Source organism: Trichosurus vulpecula, chromosome 9 (genome assembly GCF_011100635.1).
Source record: "Trichosurus vulpecula isolate mTriVul1 chromosome 9, mTriVul1.pri, whole genome shotgun sequence".
NCBI classification, from domain to species: domain Eukaryota; kingdom Metazoa; phylum Chordata; class Mammalia; order Diprotodontia; family Phalangeridae; genus Trichosurus; species Trichosurus vulpecula.
This window is the reverse complement of record NC_050581.1, coordinates 140,471,496-140,498,409: the sequence shown is the minus strand read 5'-3', so window position 1 is coordinate 140,498,409 and position 26,914 is coordinate 140,471,496. Positions and strand designations below refer to the sequence as shown.

Below are 26,914 nucleotides of genomic sequence, written 5' to 3'. Positions count from 1 at the left end.
CAGGCAGACATCCCTGTCTCTAAGAGAAAGCAGTCACTGAACCATGCTTGGGGCCTGGTGCCTTTTAATGGTTCAACCACACAGGCAGGAGGTTGAGGGGTGGAGAACAAAAACCATCAGACCATCTTCTCCCTCCTAACTCACAAGCTACTTCTTCTCCATGTTCAGGAGTCTTGAGAGCCCCTTCAAATATTTTAAGAAGCTGATATCTCATCTGAAATGTCCAGGTGAATGAGGCAGGGCCTTCATTTTCAAGGGGGAGAACACAAGAGAGTTCTAATAGCATCAAGCCAAACCTCCACTGTTGGCTGACAGTCCTTGGAACACAAAAGGTCAACTTAAAAACCTGCCTATCCTGCGCAGAGGATCTCAAGTTTGAAGTCCAATTATACCACAGAATGGGGGTGAGCTTCAAGACCTAGAAGTCAGCCAAAGAACTGTGTCCCTGACCCAGATACTGATGCTAAAATCTCCTCAAAAGTCCTAGAGCTTTGGGTTCCCTCAGGTGAACAGAATACAAAGAACCGGCCAGCCCCCGTCCTAGGATAACTTCAGGGCACTGATGGTAGATTGAAGATGGCTTGACATAAAAAATTGTGACTCTTGTGTACTCTTAAAATTGAGTGTTTTAGTCTTCCAGGTGTGTGTCAGTCAGTTTGAAAGCACCAGCTGATTGCTATTTTGGTCTACCTGATTTGAACTCAGTGCTAGAAAAGCAACAAGGGCAAACCAGCCTAGACACCAAGTCACAAGACTGCTATGTTGTGTATGCATGGGTTTTTGTGTTCTGTAAAACCTTTCCCCCAATTGATAAATGGTCAAAAGACAGAACAGTCTGTTCTCAAGGGAAGAAATCCAATCAACAGCAGTAAGAAAACATGCTTTAAATCATTAATAACTAAAGAAATACAAATAAAAGCAGGAATGACAAATGTAGAGTGTTTGTAGGAAAACAGACAAGGCCTATACATAAAAGAGATAAAATAAGGCCCCATAGGAGCAAACATATTTGTGGCAGCTTTTTTTTTTTTGTATTTGGAAAAGAACCAGAAACTATGGGGGTGTCCATCATTTAGGAAATGACTCAACAAATTGTGGTATGTGAATAAAATAGGATACTATTGTGCTGCTTTAAGAAATGATTTAAGAGATGGTTTCAGAGAATCCTGGGAAGAATTCTATGAACTGATACAGTACGAAGTGATCAGAACCAAGAAAACAATTTAGACTATAACACCAATGCTATAAAAATAAACACTTTTGAAAGGCTTAAGGATTCTGATCAATGAAACTATTAATCACAATTCCAGAGGACCCATAAGAGAGAAATGACATCTCCCCTCCTCACAGAGAGGTGATGAACTTGGTGCAGAATAGACAAATGGTTTTTGGATATGGCCAATATGGGAATTTGTTTTGCCTGACTATGCATATTTATTACATGGGGTTTTTGTTTGTTTGGGGGTGCGGACAAGTAGGAGGGACAGAAAATGCTTATTAGTTGAAAAAATTCTAATTTTTAAAAAGTCCTAGCCAAAGTTCTGGTTAATATAGGAAGGAGATGTTTGTGAGACAGAAGAACCTTCACTTGATTATGCCTTACAAGGGCCACCCTGGGCAAAAGCCACCATTGAAATAAAGCCAAGTCCACAGACCCCTAGGTTAAGGAACTCCACTCTATCACCTTACAGCTGTTGATTTCAGTTAGAAAAACAAAATAACAGAAGTGACAATTAAGTGTGAGTGACCCACACGGACTCTGAGAGGGTCATGAGACTGCTTGTTTTCTTAAAACAAACAACATCAAAGGATTGCCAAATGATGACGTTAACAGGCAGCATCAACAGTGAGGTAGGATAATTCCAGTAGTGGAGGAGAAGTTGGGGTAGAGATAAAAATCACTCAACTGTTAAGATTTCTGTTCCTACCCCCTCCCAGTTTAGATGCCCAATGCTGATGCTTTTTGGATTGGTATTTTTACAGATTTTTTTCCTCCTTCTGAACCTACTGGTTCTCTAATATCTCCATGATTTTTCACAAGGGCAACAACTCTGGGTACTGTCTGTCACCATGAGTTGTTTTTAAGTCAGGCACTGTCTTGTACTGAAATGGCATTAGTCTGGTACACATATTCTAAGAGAAACAATCTTGTTGGTGGAAAACCTGACTTCACACCTTATTCCAACAGCTCTTTCCAAATCCATCTAACACTTTCAGTGGTCTGACAGTTAGGACTGCCCCCTGTAAAGTTGTCATTGGGGAATGTATTCAGTTTCAGGACTAGAGAGGGATATAGACTCTAGTCCAAGAATACCAGAAAAGTCCATTATCACCCAATTAAATATTTCATTTTTGTCTAGCTAACTCTTTCCACGGCTATATATATATATGTATATACTCCCAACTAAACTGTAAGTCCTTGAGGATAGGGATCATGCCTTACATTTTGATTTCAGCCACAGTGCCAATCACAGTTTGCACACAGAATAGGGCCTTAAAATTCCTGCTGATGGCTCAAGGGGGCCACACTGAATACTATGGACATATGTTATTGGCCTATCTGTCCTATCTCAGATATTCCTTTCTCTGGGTGAGGGGAGTGGGGCGGGAAGGAAGAGTGATGGCAATGATAATTCTGTTGTCATCTAACAACATTAGATGGTCTCTAGGATAGTAAATAGTGGGGAATGTCTTAATGGGCTTCTGGTTCTCTTTGAATGACCAAAAAAAGCACACAACCCTGGTGAAAACCTAAAAAAATTACAAAAACAGAGGTGGGAGAATTCCGCAAGATTTAAAGATTCAAATTAATTTCCAGCATAGGTACAGAGAAAATTATTTTTTAGTTAAATTTAAGCAGTTGTTTGCCAAAGTCCTGGGATTTACTAATAGGACTGCTCCAAGTAGAAAGAGATTATCATCAATATCTGGCCTGAGATTCTTTTTGCTAGTTTCTTGATCTCCCTAATTCCTTCTCTTCAGGCTCAAGTCTTGACACTGCTTTGAATTTAACATCGACTCTTCTTCCTCCAGCTTATCTGTTCGGTCTCTAATTCCCATTGATTTTCCTTCCTTTGAAACGCTGAATCTCTTTCTTCTCTCTTTTCATAACAGCCCCCTCCCTAGTGTCCAGGGCCTCATCACCTCATGTCTGGAGTTGATACAGGCATTAATGCCACCACCTCACCCACGTGCATGCTGGTCCCTCTTGTGACACAGATTAAGGCATAAGAGCAGACTTTCTCCCTCAGTTCAACCAGAGACAATGCTGGAGTTTTTCAAAAGGTGTTTTCACTAGGAAAATAAGCAAAAACAAAACAGCAAAACAGACAAATGGCAGAAATGGATGAATCTGCTGAGCAGAGGTTTCTGATTCAAGCTGAAGTCAAGAAACAGTTTATGGGGCAATCAATCTCTTGCTTCCTGTTCTTCACTTTCACTTCCTTCCGGAAACTCTCTTCAGAGAGAGACTTAGGCAGGAGCAATGCTCACACCCTCTAGCCAAGTCAGACTTTAAAAAAAATTTTATTGATATCATTTGTTTTGATATCACCTAGACTGCTCCTGACCAGGCCTTAACTGTTTAATGGGGTGTCCTGTTTATATATACCCTTTAACTGCTATACATGATCTTTTCCAGGCACCACCCAGACAGGTCAGCACCCATCCAACAAAAAAGAGTTTCCTTCCCGCTTATGAAAAGTCAGGAGGTGCCCCTCCCCCACACCTATGTCAGACAAATACTACTTTTTCAGGTCTTTTTAGAAAAGGACATTTCTTGACCTTAAATACCTTGGAATCAAGTAGAAACTACTATCTGCTGAATTACTAAAATCAAGTCCTGGAATATTTTAGATCCAATTAATTTTCCCCTTTTTTTCTATATCATCACTTGTCAGTCTCCTTTAGGCAAGCATCTGCTGCCTACAGATCTGAGAACTGATGAGTTTGGTTGGGATGGGGGGGGGATGGTGGTGGTGGTGGAGGAGAGGGTTACCCTTGATGTAATTGTGAATGAAAAGAAAAGGTCACTGTACTTTGGGAGCAATGCTAAATTTTGAAAAGAGCTCATTTTCCAAATACATGTAGGCTCTTCGACAGGATTCCCCAGAGGGTTGAGGAAGCAAAGGTCGGATAAACTGCAGAACTTATCAAGGTACTCTGTACATCAGGTATAGCCTTTCAATGAATGCTCTAATTGTAAGGGGAAACAATTAGGTCTCATTGCCTCCCCAAAATGAAGTTAATTAGGCATTCATGTATCTATTATTGTTGCCTTAAAGAATCAGAAAAACAGACCCATGTAGTCATCATCCATTGTAAGGACTGTTCCTGAATGGAACTATGTGCCAAAGCAGACTTTCTTTTGCTTGGGTTTGTACATTTTGGATGGGCTGGGGCAGAGGAAGGACAAATAAAATTCTTCCTGGGCTAATCAGTAACAAGTATATCCCCTCTGTTCACCCTCCATGCCCAGGAAGAAGAGAAATGATTATTCTCCATTCAGGAGATAGAGATTGAATAGTGAAAAGGAGAAGTCATGTAAAATGTCAGAGGTTAACTATAAAGTGAACCTACTTTCGAGTTGGAACCAGAAACCATTACTGGAAACTCTGGCCAATGATGTTCACGTTAAGGAATGTTTTCCTAACCCAAGAGAGAAGCACACTGGGCAAAGAGGGTCGATAGAAGATATACTACCCTGGTTTTTTATTCCTCCCTGAGTTCAGTCTTAGTCCCTGAAGTGTGATCCTTTAAGGCACACCAATAGCTCTTTGGGGTAAGAGACTTTTTCTTGTCTCTGTATCCAAAGTGTCTTGTACCTGGCAGGTATTTAATAAACACTTATTGGTTGGAATCTTTAGGGAAACAATTTCTTGAGCCTGATCTTTTCTTGAGGGGATGATAGAAGAGAAGATGTGCTATACACATTTCTTTCAAGATACATTGGACTAAAGTGGGAGAGTTAGGGAGGGAGAGGATAGAAGGAAGAAAGCAGGGAGGCAATGACTCCTTCACCCAATTGGTGTAAAATGTTTATCAGAGCAGAAACAACACATTTTAAAAATTTAAGCAGCACTGAAATTACACGTAAAAGGAAAGGTCACTAAAACTCAGTATGCAGACCACCCCTGATCTGAAGTGAGAACCACAGAAGTCAAAGGGATTTCATAGGTCTTCTCCCACCCAACACAGGACTCAAGTTCTTCCGTGAACAGGTCACGCAGTGTAACTAATGGAAATCATGGACCAAAGAGGCAGATTAAGCAAGATTTAGTTGTACATCACCAATGCAACAGGTTAGCATTATGCAGACAAGAGATTTTGAACAACGGCATGTCTTAGAGAATTGGTTTCAGAGACACAGGACACCACCCTGTAGCAATCTGCAACCCAGTGAGGTGGATGCCATTCAATGAGAAGGCATCACTGCTTTCTAGGATCCCTTCCAGACAAGAACAGGCTCTCCCTTGGCCCTCCGACCCCGTGCAACACTGCATCCCCCAAAGACCACCACTTACGCCACGTGCCTCGTTTTGTGCCTGGGCAGGGTTTGCTCGGGGCTCCATATCTTGCCTTTTCTGGTTTTGTTTCAGTTGGTTTAGGGAAGGTTTTGTCTGAGCAGCTCCTACGGTTTTGCTTGTCCATTCGTCCACCAGCTTGTGCAAATCATCCGTGAACATCCCTTTCTTGTTGTTGCTGTTATTGACTTGTGCCTGAACCTGGAGCGTGGCTGGGGGCACTGGCTCGGGACCTGTTACCAGACTGGTGGTAGAAGATCCTAGGAAATCACACACAAGGCAGGATCAATTAAAAGGCTGACACAAGGCGCTCTTCCACTACTCGAGTTACTTTGGACATGAGCCTGTACTGGAGAACACCTTTGCTTCAAGAGTTGGTCTGGAGAAAGGGGACCATCTCAGGATTTTTTAATCCAAACCCTGATATTTCCCATACTTTGCCTATCACTGAATTCTGTGCTGCTGGAGTGCATGACACAGGCTTCCCTCTTTGTAACGTTGCATCAAGTGTTAGCACATGGGGTGAAAGAGAGCAATGACAAATAGCTTGGCCATTCTTACGGCAGCTTTTCCAATTTGCCTTTATGAACAGCACCTGTCTGTGCATCACCATGGTTCAGTGCTCCCTGTGCACAGAGTGAGTATAATACCAAATCTCCAAGCTTGCTTCCCAGAATGGGAACAGCTCAGACCTCATGGCTTGAAGTGAACAGAGAAAGAACATGGTAACAAGATTCATACGTCCAGAAGAAAATGCTTATTATAATAGGCCAGATTTTTTTTTTAAGTTCAGTAAGTTCCAAATACCTGTAAGTTCCAATTAAAAAAAAAATTATTAGGAAGGGAACCAGAGGTAGAAGTTTAGCTTCTTTCAGTTTTGGTTCACATGTGGGAACATTCTGGAGGGGGTTAAGCCAAGGAGTAACATACTTTTGTTGTGAGCTTTCCACAAACACGAAGCTTTAATGCATTAAAGCAGGCAGAAGGAAGCCTGCGAAAATACTTAGGCTAAAGTAGAATGGAAGGTCTTGGAGGGCAGGGACTATTTTAATTTTGTCTATCTCCAGTGCCTGGAACACAGTGAGCACTTCATAAATGCTTTTTGAATTGAACTTAAAAATTGGACAAACACGATAACATTTGGCTGTGATACAATTTCTTTTAAAAAAATTCTTGGCAGATAATTTCTGATTTAAAATCCTGGATAAGTTAAATGGAAAAAGATAGGAAGACATCCTATTATGAAATTGTTTTTAAAAAATTTAGTTTATAAAAAGAGAAAACTTAAATTAATATTTTCAAAATGATTCAACCAGAGACCATCTCTTCAAACAAACAGTTCAGAAACACAATGCACTATATGGGTCTATTTTAGTAATTAGCAATGGACAAGCATGGACACAGATGAGTACTTCTAATTGGAGTTTTTCAACCAATGGCTGAAAAAGTAGCCCAGGTGAACCAGTAACCCACTTAATCCTGGACATCATTCCTCTTGCATAGACATTCGTTCGATTTTTTAAAAAATAACTTTTGGGGAATATTTATTCTGGTGATTTAGGAAAAGGAGCCAATTAGTTATTAGTAATTTATGGATCTGGGGGGGAAAAAAGGAGCCCCTGAGGTAACTTAGTGGGTAATGACACAAATAGCAGCAGGGATGAAGAAGTGTGAAGCCAGGATGAGGTGAGAAGCAGAGATGCTGCTGAACCAAAGCTGCAGGGCACAGCATCTACTTCCAAGGAAACAACAGCCAATTTTATTCAACAGGCATCAATCACAGACACGGTTGTCTCTAGTCATTCACTCACACAGCACCCAGCCAGCGCCATTTCTGCAAGAACATCAATGAAACCCTAATGGTACAGCCGAGAAAGGAAATGAGCCCATGCAATGGAGAAAACATGAAAAGGGGGAAAAAAATCAGATAATTACTACTACTGTGTTCTTTGCCTAGGCATAGACGTTTCAAGGTGGACCCTATAAGGTAAAACAATACAAGACACACAGAGTTAGGCAGGACAGTACACTTCTGCTGTACAAACTACTGTATATTCAAGCAAAGGTCATCATTATGCAAGGAAGAGCAGACAGAAAGTCAGCAGTTCAGAGAGAAGAGAAAAACCTCAATTAACTGGGCATCCCAAACCCATGTTAGTGTGCAGGTTAACAAATGTTTTACCGAGCACATTCATATGCCAAGAGCAATATTCGAAAGCTTCAAGTTTGACTTTGAGTTTGACTTTGTCTGTGGAAACCCAATGTCTCTATAAGCGTATGAAAAAATCCCCTTGGCTTTCCAATAAAAGCACTTGGACCCGCTCTGATTAGGCACATAAAGCGGTTTAGAATTGGTTACAAGAGCTTATTACGCAAAGGGGAGCTAGCCAGCCGGTAGTGGGTTAATAGGCTGTAAAGGACAAATTCAAAGTTTCACAAGTCCAAAAAGATACATTGTTCTGTAGGTCTGAGGCCAATTTGGAAAATATTCTCATATCCGAGGGCTTCTAAGAGGTCTGAATGTTCTGAATTCAGGGACAAAATGCAAGTGTAATAAAAATTAGCCCATCCTTACTTCAAAGGGCGAAAGTTGATCTGGAAATAGAAGTTTTATACTCCAGTTTTGTGACATGTAACCCCAAAGTTCTTATTATTGGTTCCCTTCTTTTTATACACATATCTTCAATATTGGGAGAGTAGGGGAGGGTCAAGAAGTTAACCTTCCTTTCATAACTACCTTCTTAATTGGTGGACCACTAATGGTACCCATCTTCCTTTTATTTTCTGTTTAAAAACTACTCAAGTTGTGGGTGAGGGGCATTTAAAAGCAAGTTTCATTAGACATTTTCTGTATTGGTGGTGGTGATAGGGGTGAGGGATGTTCACCTCCTTACAAACAAGAAACAGTTAAAAGTGACAGGCCAATCATATAACAGATGGGTAAAAGCCCAACCTTTTCTTTTCTCTTCCAAGACAGGAGTATTTAGTCAAAGGGCATTTCTGCCTTACTCTGGTTTCAATAAATTTGTCTATGGATGTGCTGTAGGGATGGTATTTGAGGGTTTACTACTACTTTAGATGGATCAGTTATTATATTAAACCTATCTGGAAAGTATCACTGGGAAATGACCCCCTTTTTATTCCTGGAAACTCCTTGAAAGGAGTTCCTCAGACAACACCTAACAAACTTTGTTATCGCCCCTATAAAGGATATGGGGAGGAAGTCCTATTTTAGAGATGGAACAACAATATCTAAGTCACTTTCCCTAAGGTTACTCAACTAGATTAATAGTAGAAATAAGGACCAAAAGTTTATCACCTTTATACTCCTAAAACAAATCCTCTTAAGTTTCTAGTTAAAAATCCCATTTAAACCAGTCAGTGCAACATCACAAGCCAGTTATGGGATATCATAGTGGGATACTCTTAAAATCAAACAAGATGAGGATATCTTCTCAGAGCAAGCTGACAGACCTTTTTAAGCTATAAGTTGATATGGTCTATACCCCCATTCTCCTCCATTGCCAAAAAGTAATTTTTGTCCTTAGTTGAAAATGAAGATGCAATTTCTTAAGTCTCTGGAGGTTATAGTTCCAAGGAAGGACTTTTTTATTTTTAAACAATTCACACAAACACCGCAGCAGTGTTCACCTTTTTTGTTACTATCCAGAGGATTTTTGCTTATTCTTCTTGGACTCAAGTCCAGGCCCTGGGGGGAGGTCCCAAACTTGAAACACTGGTGACAGAGGTAGATTGTAGAAAATGGTTGTATATTGTGGAGAAGACAGAGGGGACAGTATGTTATACTCTTCTGTCCCTAACTTTTAACTGTTTCCTCACCAACTCATAATGATCATGCTAGAGATTCCCCATAGGGCTCATGTGGGACCATGAGACTCCCAAGAGGACCCCTGAACCACAAATCTCCTTTCTTGGACCCTCTTCCAATGGCATGGCTCAAAGGACACTAAGATAAGTCTAATACCACTCTACGAAAAAAATGTTGCTTGAGTTGTTAATTCTTAGACAGCCCACTCAGTATTTACTTGAGTTGGTACACACCTCACACTATATTTCTCCAACTATATAGAATGCTCCATGCAGTCATTTATTATCCAAAATTTGTATCTTCCCCAATGCATGACAGTGTTCTTTGCATAGAATGGGCATTTACTATGTGTCCAGTGAGTGAAATGCATTGTCCAATTTTTCCTTTGTTATGTTAAAGCTGTGACTAAGTTAGTCATCAATATAGGCCAGAAATCATTCTATCTTCTCATTTGAGTCAATTAAGCAGCCACTTATCAAGGGGCCCACTTGCAAGGCACTGGGGATACAAAGGTGAATGGTGACCAGCCCGACTTCAATTGAACATCTTACCCATTTACACACTGGTGTTGCCTCCAGATTTCCTTTATTCCATGGCTAGTTAGTAGCTGCTATATCTAGTACTCCTTTCCCATAATGGAAACAAGTCCTAGATCAAAGATGGTTCAAGAAATTCACATAGATCTCATGGTTATTACTACGAAATTACATTGTCAGAAAAAAATCCCTGCTTTAAAGACACAAATAGAATTTCGCACGAGTTCCAAATTAGTGCTTAGGGAGATGAAATCACCTTTCAACAATGAACATCCTGCAAAGGACAAACATCTAAACATATACAGGAACAAACCTAAAGGACCTGAAAGAGTTGTTGCTTCTGGCCAGTCTAAATCTGAACACGTTAGGGGAGGACCAGAAAATTATGTATCATTTTCAAACACGTTTATGTAAAAATGGCACACTCAAAAGCAGAGTAGAGTGTGTGTGTGTGTGTGTGTGTGTGTGTGGGGTGGGGGGGAGTGTTGCTTTCTTTCCTACCAGTGAATGGAATTGTAATTAGGAAAAACAAACCTTGTCTTCTCTGCAAGGAGCTGACATCAGGTGTCTTTCAAAAGATGTCAGATCTAGTTTCTTTTTTTTTTTTTCTGGGAAGGGGAGTGTGGATGAAAAAGACAACAACCCGGGAGACATACCCTTAAGCCAGTAGAGGGATTAGGCATCTGAAACAGTGTGTGTGTGTGTGTGTGTGTTTGTGTGTGTGTATATGTTTAAACAGATATGCCATTACAGTTCTGCTTCAGAGTCCTGAGGCAAAGACACACAGCTGGACACAGCAACATGCAGACACAAGCTACAGGACACGTGACCTGAGTCTTGCAGAGAAAAGCAGAGGCCATGTGCATCTCTTCACCATCCACACTTGAACAGGCAGGTTCACAGTAAGTGGCGTCACTTCTAACACGTTCACGTGTGTCAGACATCCACATGACAAGGGTTAAGACAGATCAATACCAAACCAACAACAACGGCTACTACTACTGGATAAAGTCTAGTTAGGGAGAAAACAAGTGATTTTTCTTTTGTGGCTTATAAAACCAGCTTCATTACTTTATCGTCACACACAGAGGAGAAAACAACTCTGGACAAAGATAGACAAATTCACAAAGTCACGGTCATTCAAACACTCTCCTAGGGAGCTGCCCCTGTCCCAATTCCATCCACCCACTATGTTCTCACCATTTCAAGCTTAGACTCTTCTAATACCTTTTTAGCTGGTATTCCTGTCTTTAGACTCGCTCCTTTATAACCAATCCCACGCTCTTCAAGATAATCTTTTTTTAAGACAGAAATTATATCGTGTCTTTTTTCTTCCTCAACTCTTCAATGGTTCTCCATTTCCTTAAGGATGATGTTTAAAACTCTTTAGCTGGAACTCAAGGCCCTGCACAAATTTGGCTCCCAAACACTCGAGCCTTCTGATTCAGTCACGTCTCTGCTCTCCCTACATTGTGAATGCTGTTTTCTTAATACCTTGCCTATGTTCGTTTGTTCAAGCTGCACACCCTTTCTAGAATCTCCACATTTTCTACCTGAATGCTTTTGTGTACATGTCTTCCATCCCTTACTGCTGTCCTCAAAGGCACTGGCCACGCCATATCTCCTACTCCCCTACCTCAATGCCTGGGCAGAGAAATAGGCACTGGACAGGTGTTCAGGAAATGTCTAGTAGTAAATAAACCCCTAGAGGTCCTGGAGTTAACAGCTCAGAATAAATCCTGTTCATTAGATCTATTATTAAATGTGCACATTTTAAATATTTTAAGAAAGGCAGTGTTGGGATTAAAGGCAGTATATTATGCTGCTGAAGACCCTAACCTTCTTTGTGTCATGGACCCCTTTGGCACTATGGTAAAACCTATAGACCTGTTTTTTGGAGCAATGGCTTTAACTGCATCAAATAAATAGTATTACAAACAAAACCAATGTTACTGAAATATAGTTATAAAAATATTTAATAAGCAAGCTTATGTACTTTAAGTTAAGAAACCTTAGTAGAAGAGATAGAAGGCTGGTTTTTGAGTCAGGAAAACCTTGCTTTAAGAGTCTTCTATGACATATATTGGCTGCGTGGCCCTGGGCAAGGCATGTAGAGGTCTTGACAGCTCCTACTGCTCCAGACAACTTTCTAAGACTCTAAGTTGGGGAGAACGTGTCGACTTGCACTGATGGAGTGAATTTCCTCATTTGGGAGTTCCTTAACCAAGTGAAATCAAAGGTCCAGTGCCTGGCCCTATGTAGCACTGCCTAGTGAAGAAAGGATCAGCCTTGGAGTCAGGAAGACCTGAGTTCAAGCCCTGCCTTGAACATAGTAGCTCTGTGATCATAGGTAAACTACTTACTATCCGTGTGACCTCTGGGGCAAAGTTTTCTGAGCCTCAGAAAGCCTCACTGTAAAAACAGTGCTCGTTTCCAAAATGACCCCTTGGATTGTTGTGAAGGTCAAGGGATGAAACTGATGGCAAGTACTTTTAATAACAATGATAATAATAAAACCCATTGAGAAAAGCTGACCAACAAAAGGGAAGCTTGGTACCTGGATAGGCTGAGCAGGAGGACATGATGCCATCAGTCTGGCTGTTGTCTTTGCATCCAGTGCTACATTTCTCACTTATCACACCGAAGAAAAAACTGAAAAATTCCTTTTGGCTTGCTGTGTTGCACAGTACTGTAACCACCAGCTTGGGAGCCAGCAGAGGGAGCTCCAACTGAGGTTTTCAAAGTTGCTTCCATTCAATTAATCTAGTAACGAATTGATTCAACTATGTGCTCCATTCTCTTCCATTACAAAGACCACCACTCTTCCAACCCTTCTGACTTCCTTTTTGCAAAGAGTACAGACCACTTAATTTAACGTTTTACCACAAGGAACTGAAAACAGATAATGAAGGCCTGTAACCTTGCCCCAGAAATGGTGCTTCCACAGACCAATCACAAGCAGAGAGGAAGGGCTAGAGAGGAAAAGACGACTGAAGTTAGAGTCAAAAGGAACTGGGTTCAAAAGCTCTGGTACTTATTACTTGGGTGGGCTTGGGAAAAATCACCTCACCTCTGTGTCTTCCTTATTTGTAAGACAAAAAGGTTGGATTAAGAGATCTCAAAGTGTCTTCTAAACTTTGACTTATACTTCTTAGGTTCTTAGTAGAACCTTCTCTTTTAGAGATGGAAGGGACATGAGAGATGTCCCATGAGGAAACTGAGACCAGAGGGGTTAAGCGATTTCTCTCAGGTCATGCAGGTAATAAATCGAACCAAGTTCCTTTGATTCTAAATCAGAGATTCTAAATTTTTTTTTAATGTCACGGATCTCTTTTCAGAAAAAAAAATGCATAAAACAAAATACACAGAATTGCAAAGGAAGCCAATTATGTTGAAATATTAACCAAAAATACTAACCAAACAACAACAAACAATATTGAGACCATATGTTAAGAACCCCTACTCTAAAGTCCAGTCCCTTTTCCTCCACAGCATTGCTGTAGTTTTTCCCCTACGTTTGAATGGCAGAACCAGGATTTGAACCTAAATCCTTTGACCATAAGTTCAGTTCTCTTTTCACTGACTCTCGTTTAGTCCTTTTTTAGTCACGTTGGACCCTTCATGACCTGATTTGGGATTTTCTTGGCTAAGATACTGAAGTGGTTTGCTGTTTCCTTCTCCAGCTCACTCTACAGATGAGGAAACTGAAGCAGAGTTAAATGACTTGCCCAGGGTCACATTGCTAGGAAGTATCTGATCTTAGGCTGGATGTGAACTCTGGTCTTCCTGACTCCTGGTCCAATACTCTGTCCACTGTGCCACCTAGCCGCCCTCTTTTCACCATACAACAATGTTTCCTTGGACAAGACATTTTACTTCCTTGGGTCTTTCTCATCTGCACAATGAGATGGTTAGGTGCAAAGATCCACGATACCGTTGCACTTTGAATCTAAGGAAGGTTCTAGGATTCTTTCTGCCTTCCCTTATGGAATAACATTAAGCTAGGTTTAGTGTCAGAGGGCTAGTCTTGGTTCTAGGCCCATGCCTGCTAGTCCAAAAGCACATCTTTATCCCTTACGAGAGAACTACTAAAGCAAATAAAGCCCTCTCCTAGGTCAAAGGAGGACCCAGATAGCAGGCCTAGGGAGTCTCAACAAAATTATCCATTCACTTGCAAAGAGCCCAACCATTTACGAAGTATTTTTAAAAAAAGAAAACTCTCATTGCTATCTTCCTTTACATTGCCAAAATTTCCCCATTTGCCTCTTCCTCTGCCCTCCCAGAGAGCTATCCCATATATCAAAGACTAGTTTACTTCTACTGCTATCTTAAAAATACATATATATTTAAATAATATATAAATACATATTTTAAAGTATATTTAAATGTTCAAATTAAAATTTTATTTTTAAATGAAGATCCAACTTCTCTTTCTCTCCCCTGCCCTATAGAGAAAACATAGTGGCCATAAGCATAGAAACGTTTCAAGCTGTACTCTGGGACCATTCCCTTTCTATCAGGAGATGGGAGGCACTTCATTATTTTCAGTACTTTAAGAGTAAATAGGTCTAGGATTCTCACATCCATTTTGCAGCTGATGAAAGGCAAACTCAGAGAGGCAATGATTTGACCCCACATTTTCTGACTGCTGGATTCAAGTGGTCTTTCCATGTGACCACACCACACCATGTTCTGGGTGCTGGATTTGGGGTCAGGAAAATCTTTGCTGCCTCTGACTCTTACGAGCAGAAGGGTTTAAGGGCAAGAGACTCTCAGAGACTTAGTCTCCTCTCTCATGGTTTTGAGACTAAATGGGAAAATGCACATAAAGTTCTTATTTTCCTTCTCCTGGCCACTGATGTAGTAAAAAAGGCCAAATCACATTAAGGAGAGCAGGGAAGAGAGAAGCAAAGGGGTAAGGAAGAACGAATGGATATGTAGCCAAAAAGAAAGAAAATGAAAAAGATCAGGCACCTGTCATCACTAAGTGACTGATGGACCCAAGAGTCTTCTGGTGCCAACTGGAAGGTAAGATGTATAAGCAACATGGTTTAAAGCAAATGATATTAGTAGATATTAGGGGGTAGCTAGCTGGCACAGCGGATAGAGTGCCAGGCCTGAAGTCAAGAGGACCCATTTTCCTGAGTTCATATCTGACCTCAGACACTTAACTGTGTGACCCTGGGCAAGTCACTTAACCCTGCTTGCCTCAGCTTCCTCATTTGTAAAAATGAGCTGGAAAAGGAAATGGCAAACCACTGAAGTTATCTATGCCCAGGTTCTTTTGACCACAGGCCAAGTGCCCTATCTACCACACCACCATGTTGCCTAGTCTTATACCTGCAACCCAAACTGTGACTTGCTTTTTTTATGACAGAACATTGAGCTTAGAGTATGGAGTTCTGGATTCTGTTCCCAGCTCTATCACCAACTTGCTTTGTGAACACAGGTAAGTGACACAGGTAAGTAAACTTCCTCAGTCCTCGGTTTCCACTTTTGAAAAAGGAAGGAACTAGAGTAGATGATCTTTAAAGTTCCTTCTAGCTTTGACAATCTATGTATCAATGACTTAAGTCCTCAGTTTCCACTTTTGAAAAAAGAAGGGACTAGACTAGAGAATCTTTAAGGATGAAATTGTAGTGCTTTCATTAAAAAAAATTTCTGATGATGAGTGATTTCCAAGACAATGAAGATCATCGTGTCTTTACTTTTTCTTGACTAAATTCTTTATTCTTTCTCATCTATTTGTTCTCTTCGACCCAAATGTCCTACTTCTCCTAAATCCTTGTTGACTCAGTGGAATGGTAGTGTACACACCAAACAGGCTCTCCCAGTCCAGCTTGGGAGCCCCAAAGATTTGTTTTATCAAGGACGTCTGTTGTTGTTCAAGTCTTTTAACACAACAAAACAGTCTACCTAGAATCTCAGAAAACACAACTTGTCCTTGCGTTGACTCTCTGTTTCCAAGTTTACTGATTTTCTTACTCTTTTGATATCTTAAGAGCCCTTAATACAGACTGTTGAGTAAATATATCATCAGTTGTGAACAAATGGGTCCATATATACATAGCAGTGGTCCAAATAAAATCCTTATCTTTACTAAACCTATTATATGGATTTAGTAAAGCGGTGTCAATTTATTTAATCTGAAGGGAAGAAGCAATTGGGATTTAATAAAAATCATGAGTAATGGAATGTCTTTTAAAAATGCTTTTTTATTTCTTTCCACCATAGTCACAGGGCTAACGGTGAGCGAGGGAATCCAAGATAACATGTAAAGACCCAAACTTGAATGATTTGCAGTTAGTGGGGAAGTAATTGCCAGCTTATAAAAGCTTTTACGTCAGTAAGCAAAGGCCTGTCCTATAAGATAGTTTGCCAACTTTTTCTCCTCTAGCCTTTTTGTGAGGAGGAATAACACATTCCTGAAGCCCTGAGAACCTGAGCGTAAGAAGTCCTGGTAGGAAAGTTCTGGAATGTAACAGAAAAGGGGAACCAGGCTCCCTTCCTTGCTAAGAATCTCACAAACCTCAGAGAGGGGGCAGATGTAACTCACTTAGGATCTGACAGATCAAGAAAAAAATGTTTACTGACTGGAGATCCCAATCTACTGATTGGGCCTCCTAACACAGTGGAAAGTTAAATTTCAGCTGTAGAAGGGAATGATCCCTAACTCTCTAGCACTGAGATACAATGTGGTATCTAGGTGAGTCACAAGAAGACCTGAATTCAAATCTATCCTTGGACACTTACTAGCCATATGACATATGGGCAAACCATTTAACTTCTACATGCTTCAATTTTCTCTTCTTAAAAATGGGGCCAATATGAAGGGATGATATCTAAAAAAATAAAATCAAGGGATGAGAGAGGAATATATTGAGAGGGGGAGAAAGGGAGAGATAGAATGGGGTAAATTATCTCACATAAAAGTCTCAAGAAAAAGCAGTTTGTTGGAAGGGAAGAGGGGGCAGGTGAGGGGGAATGAGTGAATCTTGCTCTCACTGGATTTGACTTGAGGAGGGAATAACATACACACCCAATTGGGTATCTTACCCCACAGGAAAGTAAGGGTAAGGGAATAAAAAAAGGGGGGGGGGATGATAGAAGGGAGGGCAGATAGGGGGAGAAGGTAATCAAAAGCAAACACTTTTGAAAAGGGACAGGGTCAAGGGGACAGAATAGGATGGAGGGAAATATAGTTAGTCTTTCATAACATGAGTATTGTGGAAGTGTTTTACATAATGATACGTGTGGCCTATGTTGAACTGCTTGCCTTCTTAGGGAGGGTGGGTGGGAAGGGAAGAAGGGAGAGAATTTGGAACTCAAAATCTTAAAATGAGATGCTCAAAAGAAAAAGTTGTTTTTGCATGTAACTGAGAAATAAGATATATAGGGAATGGGGCATAGAAATCTATCCTTCCCTACAGGAAAGTAAGGGGAAAGGGGATGGGGGCGGGGGAGGAGTGGGGTGACAGAAGGGAGGACTGACTGGAGAAGGGGACAATCAGAATATATGCCATCTTGGAGTGGGGGGAGGGTAGAAATGCGGAGAAAATTTGTAACTCAAAATCTTGTGGAAATCAATGTTGAAAACTAAAATATCAAATAAATAATAAAATAAATTGGAAAACAAAATGGGACCAATACTAGCACCTACTTCCTAGGGTTGTTGTGAGGATAAACTGAAAATATTTTGTAAAGCACTTGGCTGCCTTAAAGCATTATATAAATGCTAGCTAATGTGATAAGACTTTTATGAATGATATGGATGTCTTGATTATTAGGATGACCAAGAGGAAGGGAGAATCTGAAAATTATGTTTGGCTTTTATATGCCTTAGACTTTTGTGCAACAGATTTACCTTGTTATAGTCTGCCTAGGCCAGCAATGAAATGAGCTGCATTCAAATAAGGCTGCATTTCCTGGTTCTGCACATTATCCAACACTGGATTGGAGAAAGTGGCCTACGTTAGGTAGTCAGGAAATGAAAATTCCCTACGTGGAGATTCCATATGTAAATAATCTGGTTAATAACTGTATAATTGCATTGATATATATCTAAATTCTGAGAAAAATAAATCCCCTTAAGTGTTATTTATACTCACTATTCAAAGTCATAATTGTGTAGAATATAGTCCATTTTTTCTCTCTCAACAATCAAAATAAACTGCAAATTCGAATAACACAAGATACTTAAGAGGATTCATTATTTACATTAATGGGGACCCGGCTGTATTAATATCAGTGTACCCTACTATTTGGATACAGGCAGCATGAACAAAGTGGAAGAGATTATATGTGTGCATGTGTAAACACACCCATTAAAAAGGACAAATTATAGGCCATATCCAAGTTTTATCTAAGTCAGACTTGAAAAAAGTCCATACTATCCTCAAACCAAGACGGTATTTTAAAACACGCAGAAATAATCACATTACCTGCGCCCACTATTATAAACACATTTATCTGCAATAAGGAGTAGTTTCTGATCCTAGATTTTAAAGTAGGAAGGGACCTCACGTCTCCACATCTAAGCTCCTTCTGGTGACTATTATTAAATTACTGCCTGGGTCATAATTGTACAGATTTTTTTTAAATTTTGTTTTGCCAAAGGGGAAAACAAACAGGACTTGCAGATTAAAAATCATCTTTTAAGTACAGATAACCATTAAAGCAGGCCCATTCTGAAGTCTGACTCTAAAAACAGGCCACACCATTCTAAAATGAGGGTGTTGGGTTTGAGTTCTAAGTCTGGTTCTATTTGTCCCTGTTATTTTGTAGCTGCAGGTATCCAGAACAGCTCTCACTTTCATTTCTGAAGTGGATATTGACAATACACACATTCAAGAAATCATATGTGGGTTACACATACACACACGTATGTATGTATGTATGAATGTATGCTGTGTGTAGGTTTGTATGTATGCATGTTTATGCCAGACATTCAATAACTTTCTATGGTTCTTTCTTGTATGAACACCATTTAAGAATTACCAGAAAAAAGGGGGGGGGAAGAGGGGATGAGCAACAACACTGTGGAATGCCTTTCCAATTCATTGGGACATCACCGTCAAAGGAAGTTGCACACTATCTACTTTCAATCATGATGTCGAGGGTATGGTGTGGTGTAGTCTAGTAGGGGAATTATCTGAGCTCAGGAGAAGAAAACTGGCCAGGTGGTGTACTCTACCAACCTCACTTCTAATTATCTCATACCACCTGGAAAAATGTCCAAAACAGGCATCTTGGCAGGGCATAATGTTTTAATTGAAAATCCCTCCCTATGGTCCCTCCCCCTCCCAATCCAAGCTTATCACTCATTTTCATTCTCTGTACTTAAAATCCACTCTCCAAAGGGATGAGAAAGTGGAGGTCTGGTTATATCCAAACCTAAAAACTATTTCATGGCAAAATTTTCAGCCTGCAATGCATGAGCCCAAAGCAGTCTGCCATTTAATCTGCATGAATCTCTCCATCTTATTTTATACTTTAGACCCTAACCAAAGTTTAATCACCGCTCCAGAGAATAAGAAAAACTGTTCCCCATGGCCCATTTTCTACTAGGTGAAGCTGAACACCACAACTGCTATTTGGCTTCTAGTCAGACAGGGAGGGAAGCAGGAAGGGAGAGAGGGCGAAAAAGAAGAGTATAGTGGAAAGGGAATTAGATATACAGGCCATGGTTAGGTGAAGTCCCTACTCTGAACTCACTAGCTGTGTGACAGGATCACAGACAGAAAGCCAGGTCATCTAGTCCAACTCCACCATTTTACAGATGAGGAAAACGAAGGCCCAGGGAGATTAAAGGAACTGCCCCAAGATCACAGAGGTAGTAAATGAGTCTTTTCTTTCTGCTAATAGATGTATTACTTCTCTTGGGGGCAAAGCTCTTAACTTCTTTGGTTCTCTCTTCCTTAATCTTTAAAATAGGGATAATAATGCTTTTATTACCTCCCCATCACAAGGCTGTGACAAAGTATTTTGTAAACTGTAAAAAACAAACAAAAAAAGTTAAATGAATGTAGATTATTATTATTATTATTGTTAGGTGGGGGGAGTGGTGAGAAGGGGCAGACTGTATAACAGCCAAACAGGCCTTTTCTCTTGGAAAGAAAATTTCAGGACAATCACATTAAGTGAATGTGATTTGGGGCTTATTAAAATCCTGTCCCAATGAGACTCTCCTACTTGGATTCAAATGGGCACAGATCTCTGCAACTTAAACCTTTCCTAACCATCATGTGGCAGTACCATCAATTACATGACTTCCTGCTTTTTCCTATCAATAACTTTATAGTTAGAAACAGAACTGAAAGTGCCACCACCCAATAATTCCAATAGTCCATCATCTCAGATATCCCCTCCCATCTAGAATGGAACTTGGAGAAAGGAACAAAGTCTCCCGTTCTTCCCAGTCCACTCTCCTATCACCAGTGTAACTTTACATACCTCAGTTTACTACATAAGAAAATAAAAATTTTAAAAAGAGGTTTGGATGTGAAATACTCAAAAACTAGGAAAAAAGTGTAGAATCGTATCCAGAAAAAACAACTTAGAAAGGAGTGTTAGGACTAGAAATATGACATTACGTATTTATTATCATTTTGCAAGGTCTAAAGACAAAAAGAAGAGGCATTTTCCAACTGGCAACAGTAGGAAACAGGATTAGCGCTATCAGAAAGGAGGAAATCCCTTTTCTTCAAACTAGCATCATCTGCCTTAAACAAAGCTTTTCCTCCTAATGAATACCTAAGTAGCTAGAAGGATCAGCAAATAATTACTGCAGTATCTTTAGGATCCTTTTTTGGGGGCCTTTGGGCAACAGTTTTTTAGAAAGGACAATTATTTTAATAATCCATAATCATAATGGAGAACATTAAAGATTCTACTATAGCTCTTTCTTCAGACACGGCACCAGGGGAGGATAACCTTCAGCAGTAACTAAACAATTCCCTGATTTGTGGACTGCAAACCTGCCTACCTTATTCATAAAATTAGCAGGAAGGAGAGTTTTCTTGCTGGGCAGAAAAACAGGATTGCTATGCCATTACTGTAAAAGGGAAGGGAAATGAGACCCAGATAGATTGGATGTCATTTCCCAAGTTATATGGACCTAGAAAACAGGGAGAAAAAACATCTACCACCACTAGCGAGTCTGGGAGACAAAGTGATGCCAGAATTACAAGAGGCTCCATGAAATGTGTCTATGTCAATGAGGAAATTTTTGCCAACAGAACCTGGTCCAGCACTGTTCAGACTGGCAGCCTACCTTACTGCTAGAGTTAAAGTAGAGATTCTTAGTTTTTGGAGGCAGCTGGTAGCATAGTGGATACGGTAGTGGGTGTGAAGTCAGGAAGCCCTGAGTTCAAATCCAGTTACAGATACCCACTTGCTGTGTAACCTTGGGCAAGTCACTTTACTTCTGTCTGCCTCAGTTTCCTCATGTGCAAAATGGGGATAAAACTAGCACCTACCTCCCAGGGTGGTTGTGCAGATGAAATAAGATAATATTAGGTGCTATATAAATGCTTATTTCTTTCCCTTCCTTTCCCTCTCCCACCCTTGAATAAAGTAACCTCTACCAGGTGGATGAATCAAGAGTATCTGAGTCCTTCTTCTATCCTTTACCTTAAAGACATAATTAATGGCCAGGCAATCTCCTCTCCCCACTACCCTACCCTTGGGTCATTGGCTTTCATAAAAGCCTTTCTCCTTTGGATGCTGACAACTAGGTCTCACACAACCTGTCACTCTAAAAAAGCTGCTATCCAAATAGCATGACTACTACGAAGAGGAATCTTTACATACCAATTACTCAAAAGCCAAAGAAAGGTTTTCAGATAAATTGTTATAATTTACTCAGAGGGACTGCTTTATAAAATAGGTCAGGACCTTCAGCCACTCATCCCATTTTGTTTCTAAGCCAGCACAGTTTGTTCAAATATTTGAAAGATGAAGTGTTTGCTGAAGCATGTGGACAGCAGCAGGGATAACAGGTGAAATACACAGGTGTTCTTGGCCCCCGAGCCCTGGAAGTACCATGCCCACTTAGTACCAAGAGAGAACCACGCTAGTCCTTGAGTTTGAAAGAAAACCTAAAAGGCCTCCATACGACATTGCTTCACCATTACAAGGAAGACAACAGTCTGAACTTTCCCCAACTTACCTATAGAGAGGAAGCAATTCAAACAGTCACTACCAATTAAAAAAATCAGCTGTTTATGACATGGAAAGAAAATTGACAAAAGTGCTAATACACCTATTGATTTCTAACAGCTAAGCACCATAACCAAATGACAAAATTCTTTCTTATTGGAGGAGTCTAGGTTCTAATCCCATCTCTACCAAACTATCCGTGCAGCTTTGCACACCCCATTTAACTTCCTTCATCCTTAAAGTCCCCTTCTGGGCTTTTGGCCAACATTTAAAAAAAATCATTGTATTTTGATAACCAACAATCATGATAGATAAACATTAAAGACCCTACTGTATCCCTTTCTTCAGGCAAGGCATTAGGGGAGGATAACCTCTGGCAATAACTCAGTGCCCTGAAGAACAAAGCATCACTTGATCTAGGTCTTGAAGGATGTTGCCAAGCATGGGAAGGTAATCTGAAAAGTATGAAGCAACATGGAAACATAAGATACAATCAACTCACCATCTGTGAAATTCTTAAATTTCATTCTTTAATTTTTAAAATTCTTAAAAATAATTTCTGCATGTAAGCTATCTACTTATGAACTGAACCTCAAACTACCTCAAGAGCTACAGGGTCACATCTAATATGGAGTAACACTATGCCACACACAGCCTGCAGGCTAGATTTCCATCCCTTTATTTTAAAATCTATTGAACAAAAAACAATCACCAAACTCCCACTGATCTCACACAAAACACTGCTCTCTGCATTTTCTCAGACAGATTCTGAAACTTCTGAGCCAAGGAGAAGCCTGGTTTGCTCTTTCCAGTGTGTAATGCAGAGTAAGCCAAGCAAGTCTAAGAGAAGGGGTCTACCTTTTTGGCAAAAGCTGAGAATTTACTGAAGTCTTTCATCTTCACTTCAAATCTCAGGAAATGGCTTCAGATGCCTGACCTTGGGGTGAGAGCTGTCTTGCTAACAACATCTGAGTTATCCCCATTTGTCTTTGCTGTTGATGCTGTCTCCAATTTTATAGCATCTTACAGCAATTCACAGCTGCTCCTATCTGATTCCTTTCTCTTAATTGAACACTTACTGACATACAGAAGAGTGGGTGATTTCCTCACTGGACAGTGACAGTTCCTTAGAATAATCATAACTCTCAGACTGTGGAACTACACCTACAGATCCATTAATAAGGCAGAGTCAATTAAAAACGAGAAGTTTGGAATGGACATAATGCGCACTTCAGAGAGATGAGTTTCTAGGTTCATATCAAGATACATCTTAGCATCGGAAGAAAACGGAGCAGGCATCCAGGCTAACATCCTACCTTATACAGGAACCTCCTCTCTGATATACCTCAGAGAGCACCTCTGATTTTTCTCCAACTGCTATGAGAATGAATGAACAAGACGTGAATCCACATGCACGCATAAGAAAAAATAGACACTCCCTTAATATAAACCACTAGTGGACTAGTCCTCCCCCATGACTAATCATGGCCGTACCTCAGTGTCAGCATCTGTAAATTGGGGACAACTGGGGACAAATCTTGACCTTATACAAATGTTAGCAATGACAGCAACAAGTAGCATTTATATCGCAGTTTGTAATCCATTTTACAAATGATTTCTCATTGGATCCTCACAACAACTCTTCAAGGTAGATGTCGTCAGTACCCCATGAGGAAATCAGGGATGCAGAAGTTAAATGACTTGCCCTATGTCATATACTTAGTAAATGGCTAAGGTAACATTTGAATTCAGATCCTCTTGATGCTCTTGATCCACTTCGCCACCTAGCTGCCTCAAATACTCGGTTAAGTGTAGCGATTACCTTAAACCCAAAGCACGACAAATATAATACACTATATTCTGAATTTAGTCAGGAACATGAGAAAAAGCAAAAACTAACTAGCAGACTCTCAAGTTAGTGAGTATCACATTCTCACTTGAACATTACAAATCTCATCACCAGGGTCACCATTTATTACCCTAATTGGCAAATTATCTATACCTCTGTTTTTTTTTTCTTCTCCCTCTCTCCCCGTGCCTGATTTCTTATCCAATTAGCCCCCTTTGTGAGATTAAAGAAAGGGTAAAGGAAAAATAGAGAAAACAAATAATCAATTCCACTAAAACTTTTGCCTCTCTTTTTAGATGTTGCTCCTAACTTAATGGTTTACTAGTTCCAGCTTAAAAAAAAAAAAGGAATCAAGAGGCATAGGTCACAAGTGACCTATGGGGAATAAGGAGTCTTTCATTTCCTCAAACCTGAAATGTCCGACATATCACAAATTGCTCTTAGCTCATATCTCCCACCTATTTGAAATAATGGTAAGGATAGCAAATCTGAGATATTTTACATTTTCAAATGCAATGTCCCCAAAATATGATGTCAACAATCGGTTGATACTACCCCTTTTTTGGAATTCAATTTTCCTTCTGAGGCCTATTGCAAAATTAAGAGTAAAACACTGGCCCAGGACGGCAAAAGGCTGTTTTTGTTGGGGATAGAGGGAGGGAGAGATAAAGAAAGGTTCCTCTCATTAAAAAATTCCTATAATCACTAGCACGCTCCCTTTATCTCCTTTCTACAACCTGTAAAACTCAAATGAAAGAAAATATATGGCTATTCCAGACAAAACTCTATCCAAAGTTCATCCACATCCTGAGTTAGGGAGCAGTAGTCACTGAACTGGAATGAAGCTGGGAGTTTTGAAAGTTCTTTTAAGAGATGTTTATTTAGAAAAGAGCTGGAGCATATCTGAGTGGTCCTTGTGCCTTTGATCTGTCTCACCTCGATAATGATGAACAATGCAGAAACTCCAATGGGGGAGGGAAATCTGGCGTTGATGGGAATGGACACTTTGCTCTAGTAGAATTTCTGTTTGAGAACATTAGCTAAGTATCATGTGCAAGTGGCCTCTTGTACCTGACCAGTACAATATATCTTTATTGTACAAGTAAAAATTCACATGCCCCCAACCAGCATAAATGCCCAATAAAAAAGCTTATTTTTCCTTTTTTAAAAAGCCCAAACCCAGTGACTTTGGATTCAATGGCCAATTGTTCTTGAAGCTAAAAATAAACTGCACATTGTCGAATGATTAAAACAGGTGCACAGTTATTTGGAATGGAAGTTATTGAATACTGAGAATACATTTCCAAATATCTGAAGAAAATCTGAACAGGATTTTTATTTTGTAGAACTTTGATGAACTGCTATTTGACTTCATCTCTGAGGTCACATGAGGTTATATAAGAAAATAAAACATGTTAAGTGCTCCAGCTAGATGATCTGAGAAGAGGAGGAAGGAGGAGGAATGTGTTCCCTTTGGAGGAATAGCCATATCATTCAATTGAAAATTTTAATTTTGGGGGAGAGGGAAGAGAAGGGAAAAGGAAAAAAAGAGGAAAAGGGGTGGCTGGGAAATAAGGGTACTTAAGATCTAGGTAGAAAAAGACTACCTAGGAGAATGAATTGGGAAGTACTAGCTGGAGCACCGTTCTAACAGCATTTCCACATGCAGGGAGCAGGGGAAAACAGTAGATATAAACAGTACTGTATGTTGTTTTAATACAGCCCTTTTACAGAAGTTATACCCTTCAGTGACCTTCTAGAATTGAATCAGCTTGCTACATGCATGTCTTCATAGTCCAAACATGTGTGAAAGAGACCATGCGTCTACAGAAGGTTGGGTTTTTCTTTTTGTTGTCGCTGGAACTGGGGACAGCAGACATGAATATTTGCCACATTGCAACTGAAAAAATTATTTCTGACATAAAAAAAAATCCACAAAATACAGAGAGCCTTGGTATGTCTGAGATACAACAGTTTACCACAAGGCTAGGAGTTAGGGATGAGATCTTCCACACATGCTTTTGGTACCCGGGCATGAGCCAAAAGTGGTGCGCAAAAGCTTTCTGTGAGAAACAAAAAGTAATGAGTGGTTGATGATGATTGTTTTTAAAAAAGGAAAGAAAAGAAAAAGGGGGGAAACGTGTGTGGGTGTGTGTGTGTGTATGTGTGTGTGTGTGTGTTAACTAAAAAAGATGATTTCAATGGGAAGGGTGGGAGTGAGGGCAAGGGTGGGGAAAGAAGGCATCCTGCCAAACATATCCAAGATACTGATGAGCTCAGAAAAGGGGAAAGGGAAAAGAAAGAGATGGGGAGTGATAAAATACAAAAAGAACCAATACAAACAGATGGACAAAGACACAGGTCCACTGAGGAATCTGGTACGAGGTTTGCTACTAGATTTATAGGTCACTCTCTCAGACGTTTGGTGGTAAACCGTCCAGCCTGCAAATGAATATAAAGGGAAGAAAACAAAGAGACACTTATAAAGTACAAATAGCTGTGATTCGATGTCTTATACCATCAGTCAAATCAGCTCTTGTTAGTTAATCATCCACAGCTCCATTTTAGCCTAGCCAAGGAGGAGTAAGTTAATCAACCATATATGCAAAAAGGATGTAACAGGAACAGAAGAGAAGACATAACTCTCAGAGATTAGGCCAGAGAGGGGCAGCATTAGCTTTGGCACTTCAACAGTAATTGCCGTGAGAGTTTCCAATATATATGGTGAGATAAGAGAGCCGGGAATCTAAAGAGCTGGGTACTGCTAAAGGTTAGCCCCCTTCAGGATTATGATACGGCCACTGTTAAAGCAACTACAGTGATTCAAAAAAAAAAAAATCCCCATTTCAGTATCAGATAAGAAGTTAACCCACCCAGCATTGAAGACTTGTGCCCTAATCCACAGCCCTCCTTCCTGACTATTTCTACTGCAGGAGGACTTGGGAGTTGAGCATCACTCACTCATGGGAGTTCTCGGCTCCACTGTGGGGGTGCTTGTAAGTAAAATGATCCGGAACCA

At 40.2% G+C, this 26,914-nt stretch overlaps 1 protein-coding gene across 12 annotated transcripts in view; it reads right to left on the bottom strand.

Moving 5' to 3' along the window:
• The window catches only part of WNK2 (WNK lysine deficient protein kinase 2), a 226,545-nt gene that overhangs the window by 5,042 nt on the left and 194,589 nt on the right, over nucleotides 1–26,914 (bottom strand). For 5 of the 12 annotated variants that reach the window (XM_036737448.1, XM_036737451.1, XM_036737446.1 and 2 more), the window contains 3 exons: nucleotides 26,239–26,337; nucleotides 7,458–7,502; nucleotides 5,523–5,782 (listed from right to left, as the gene is read on the bottom strand). In XM_036737448.1, the coding sequence (XP_036593343.1) occupies nucleotides 5,523–5,782; nucleotides 7,458–7,502; nucleotides 26,239–26,337 (404 nt within the window). Of the gene's footprint in view, nucleotides 1–1,370; nucleotides 3,295–5,522; nucleotides 5,783–7,457; nucleotides 7,503–26,238; nucleotides 26,338–26,914 lie in introns of those variants that run through there. The other 7 variants (XM_036737450.1, XM_036737453.1, XM_036737457.1 and 4 more) reach the window with 4 other exon arrangements.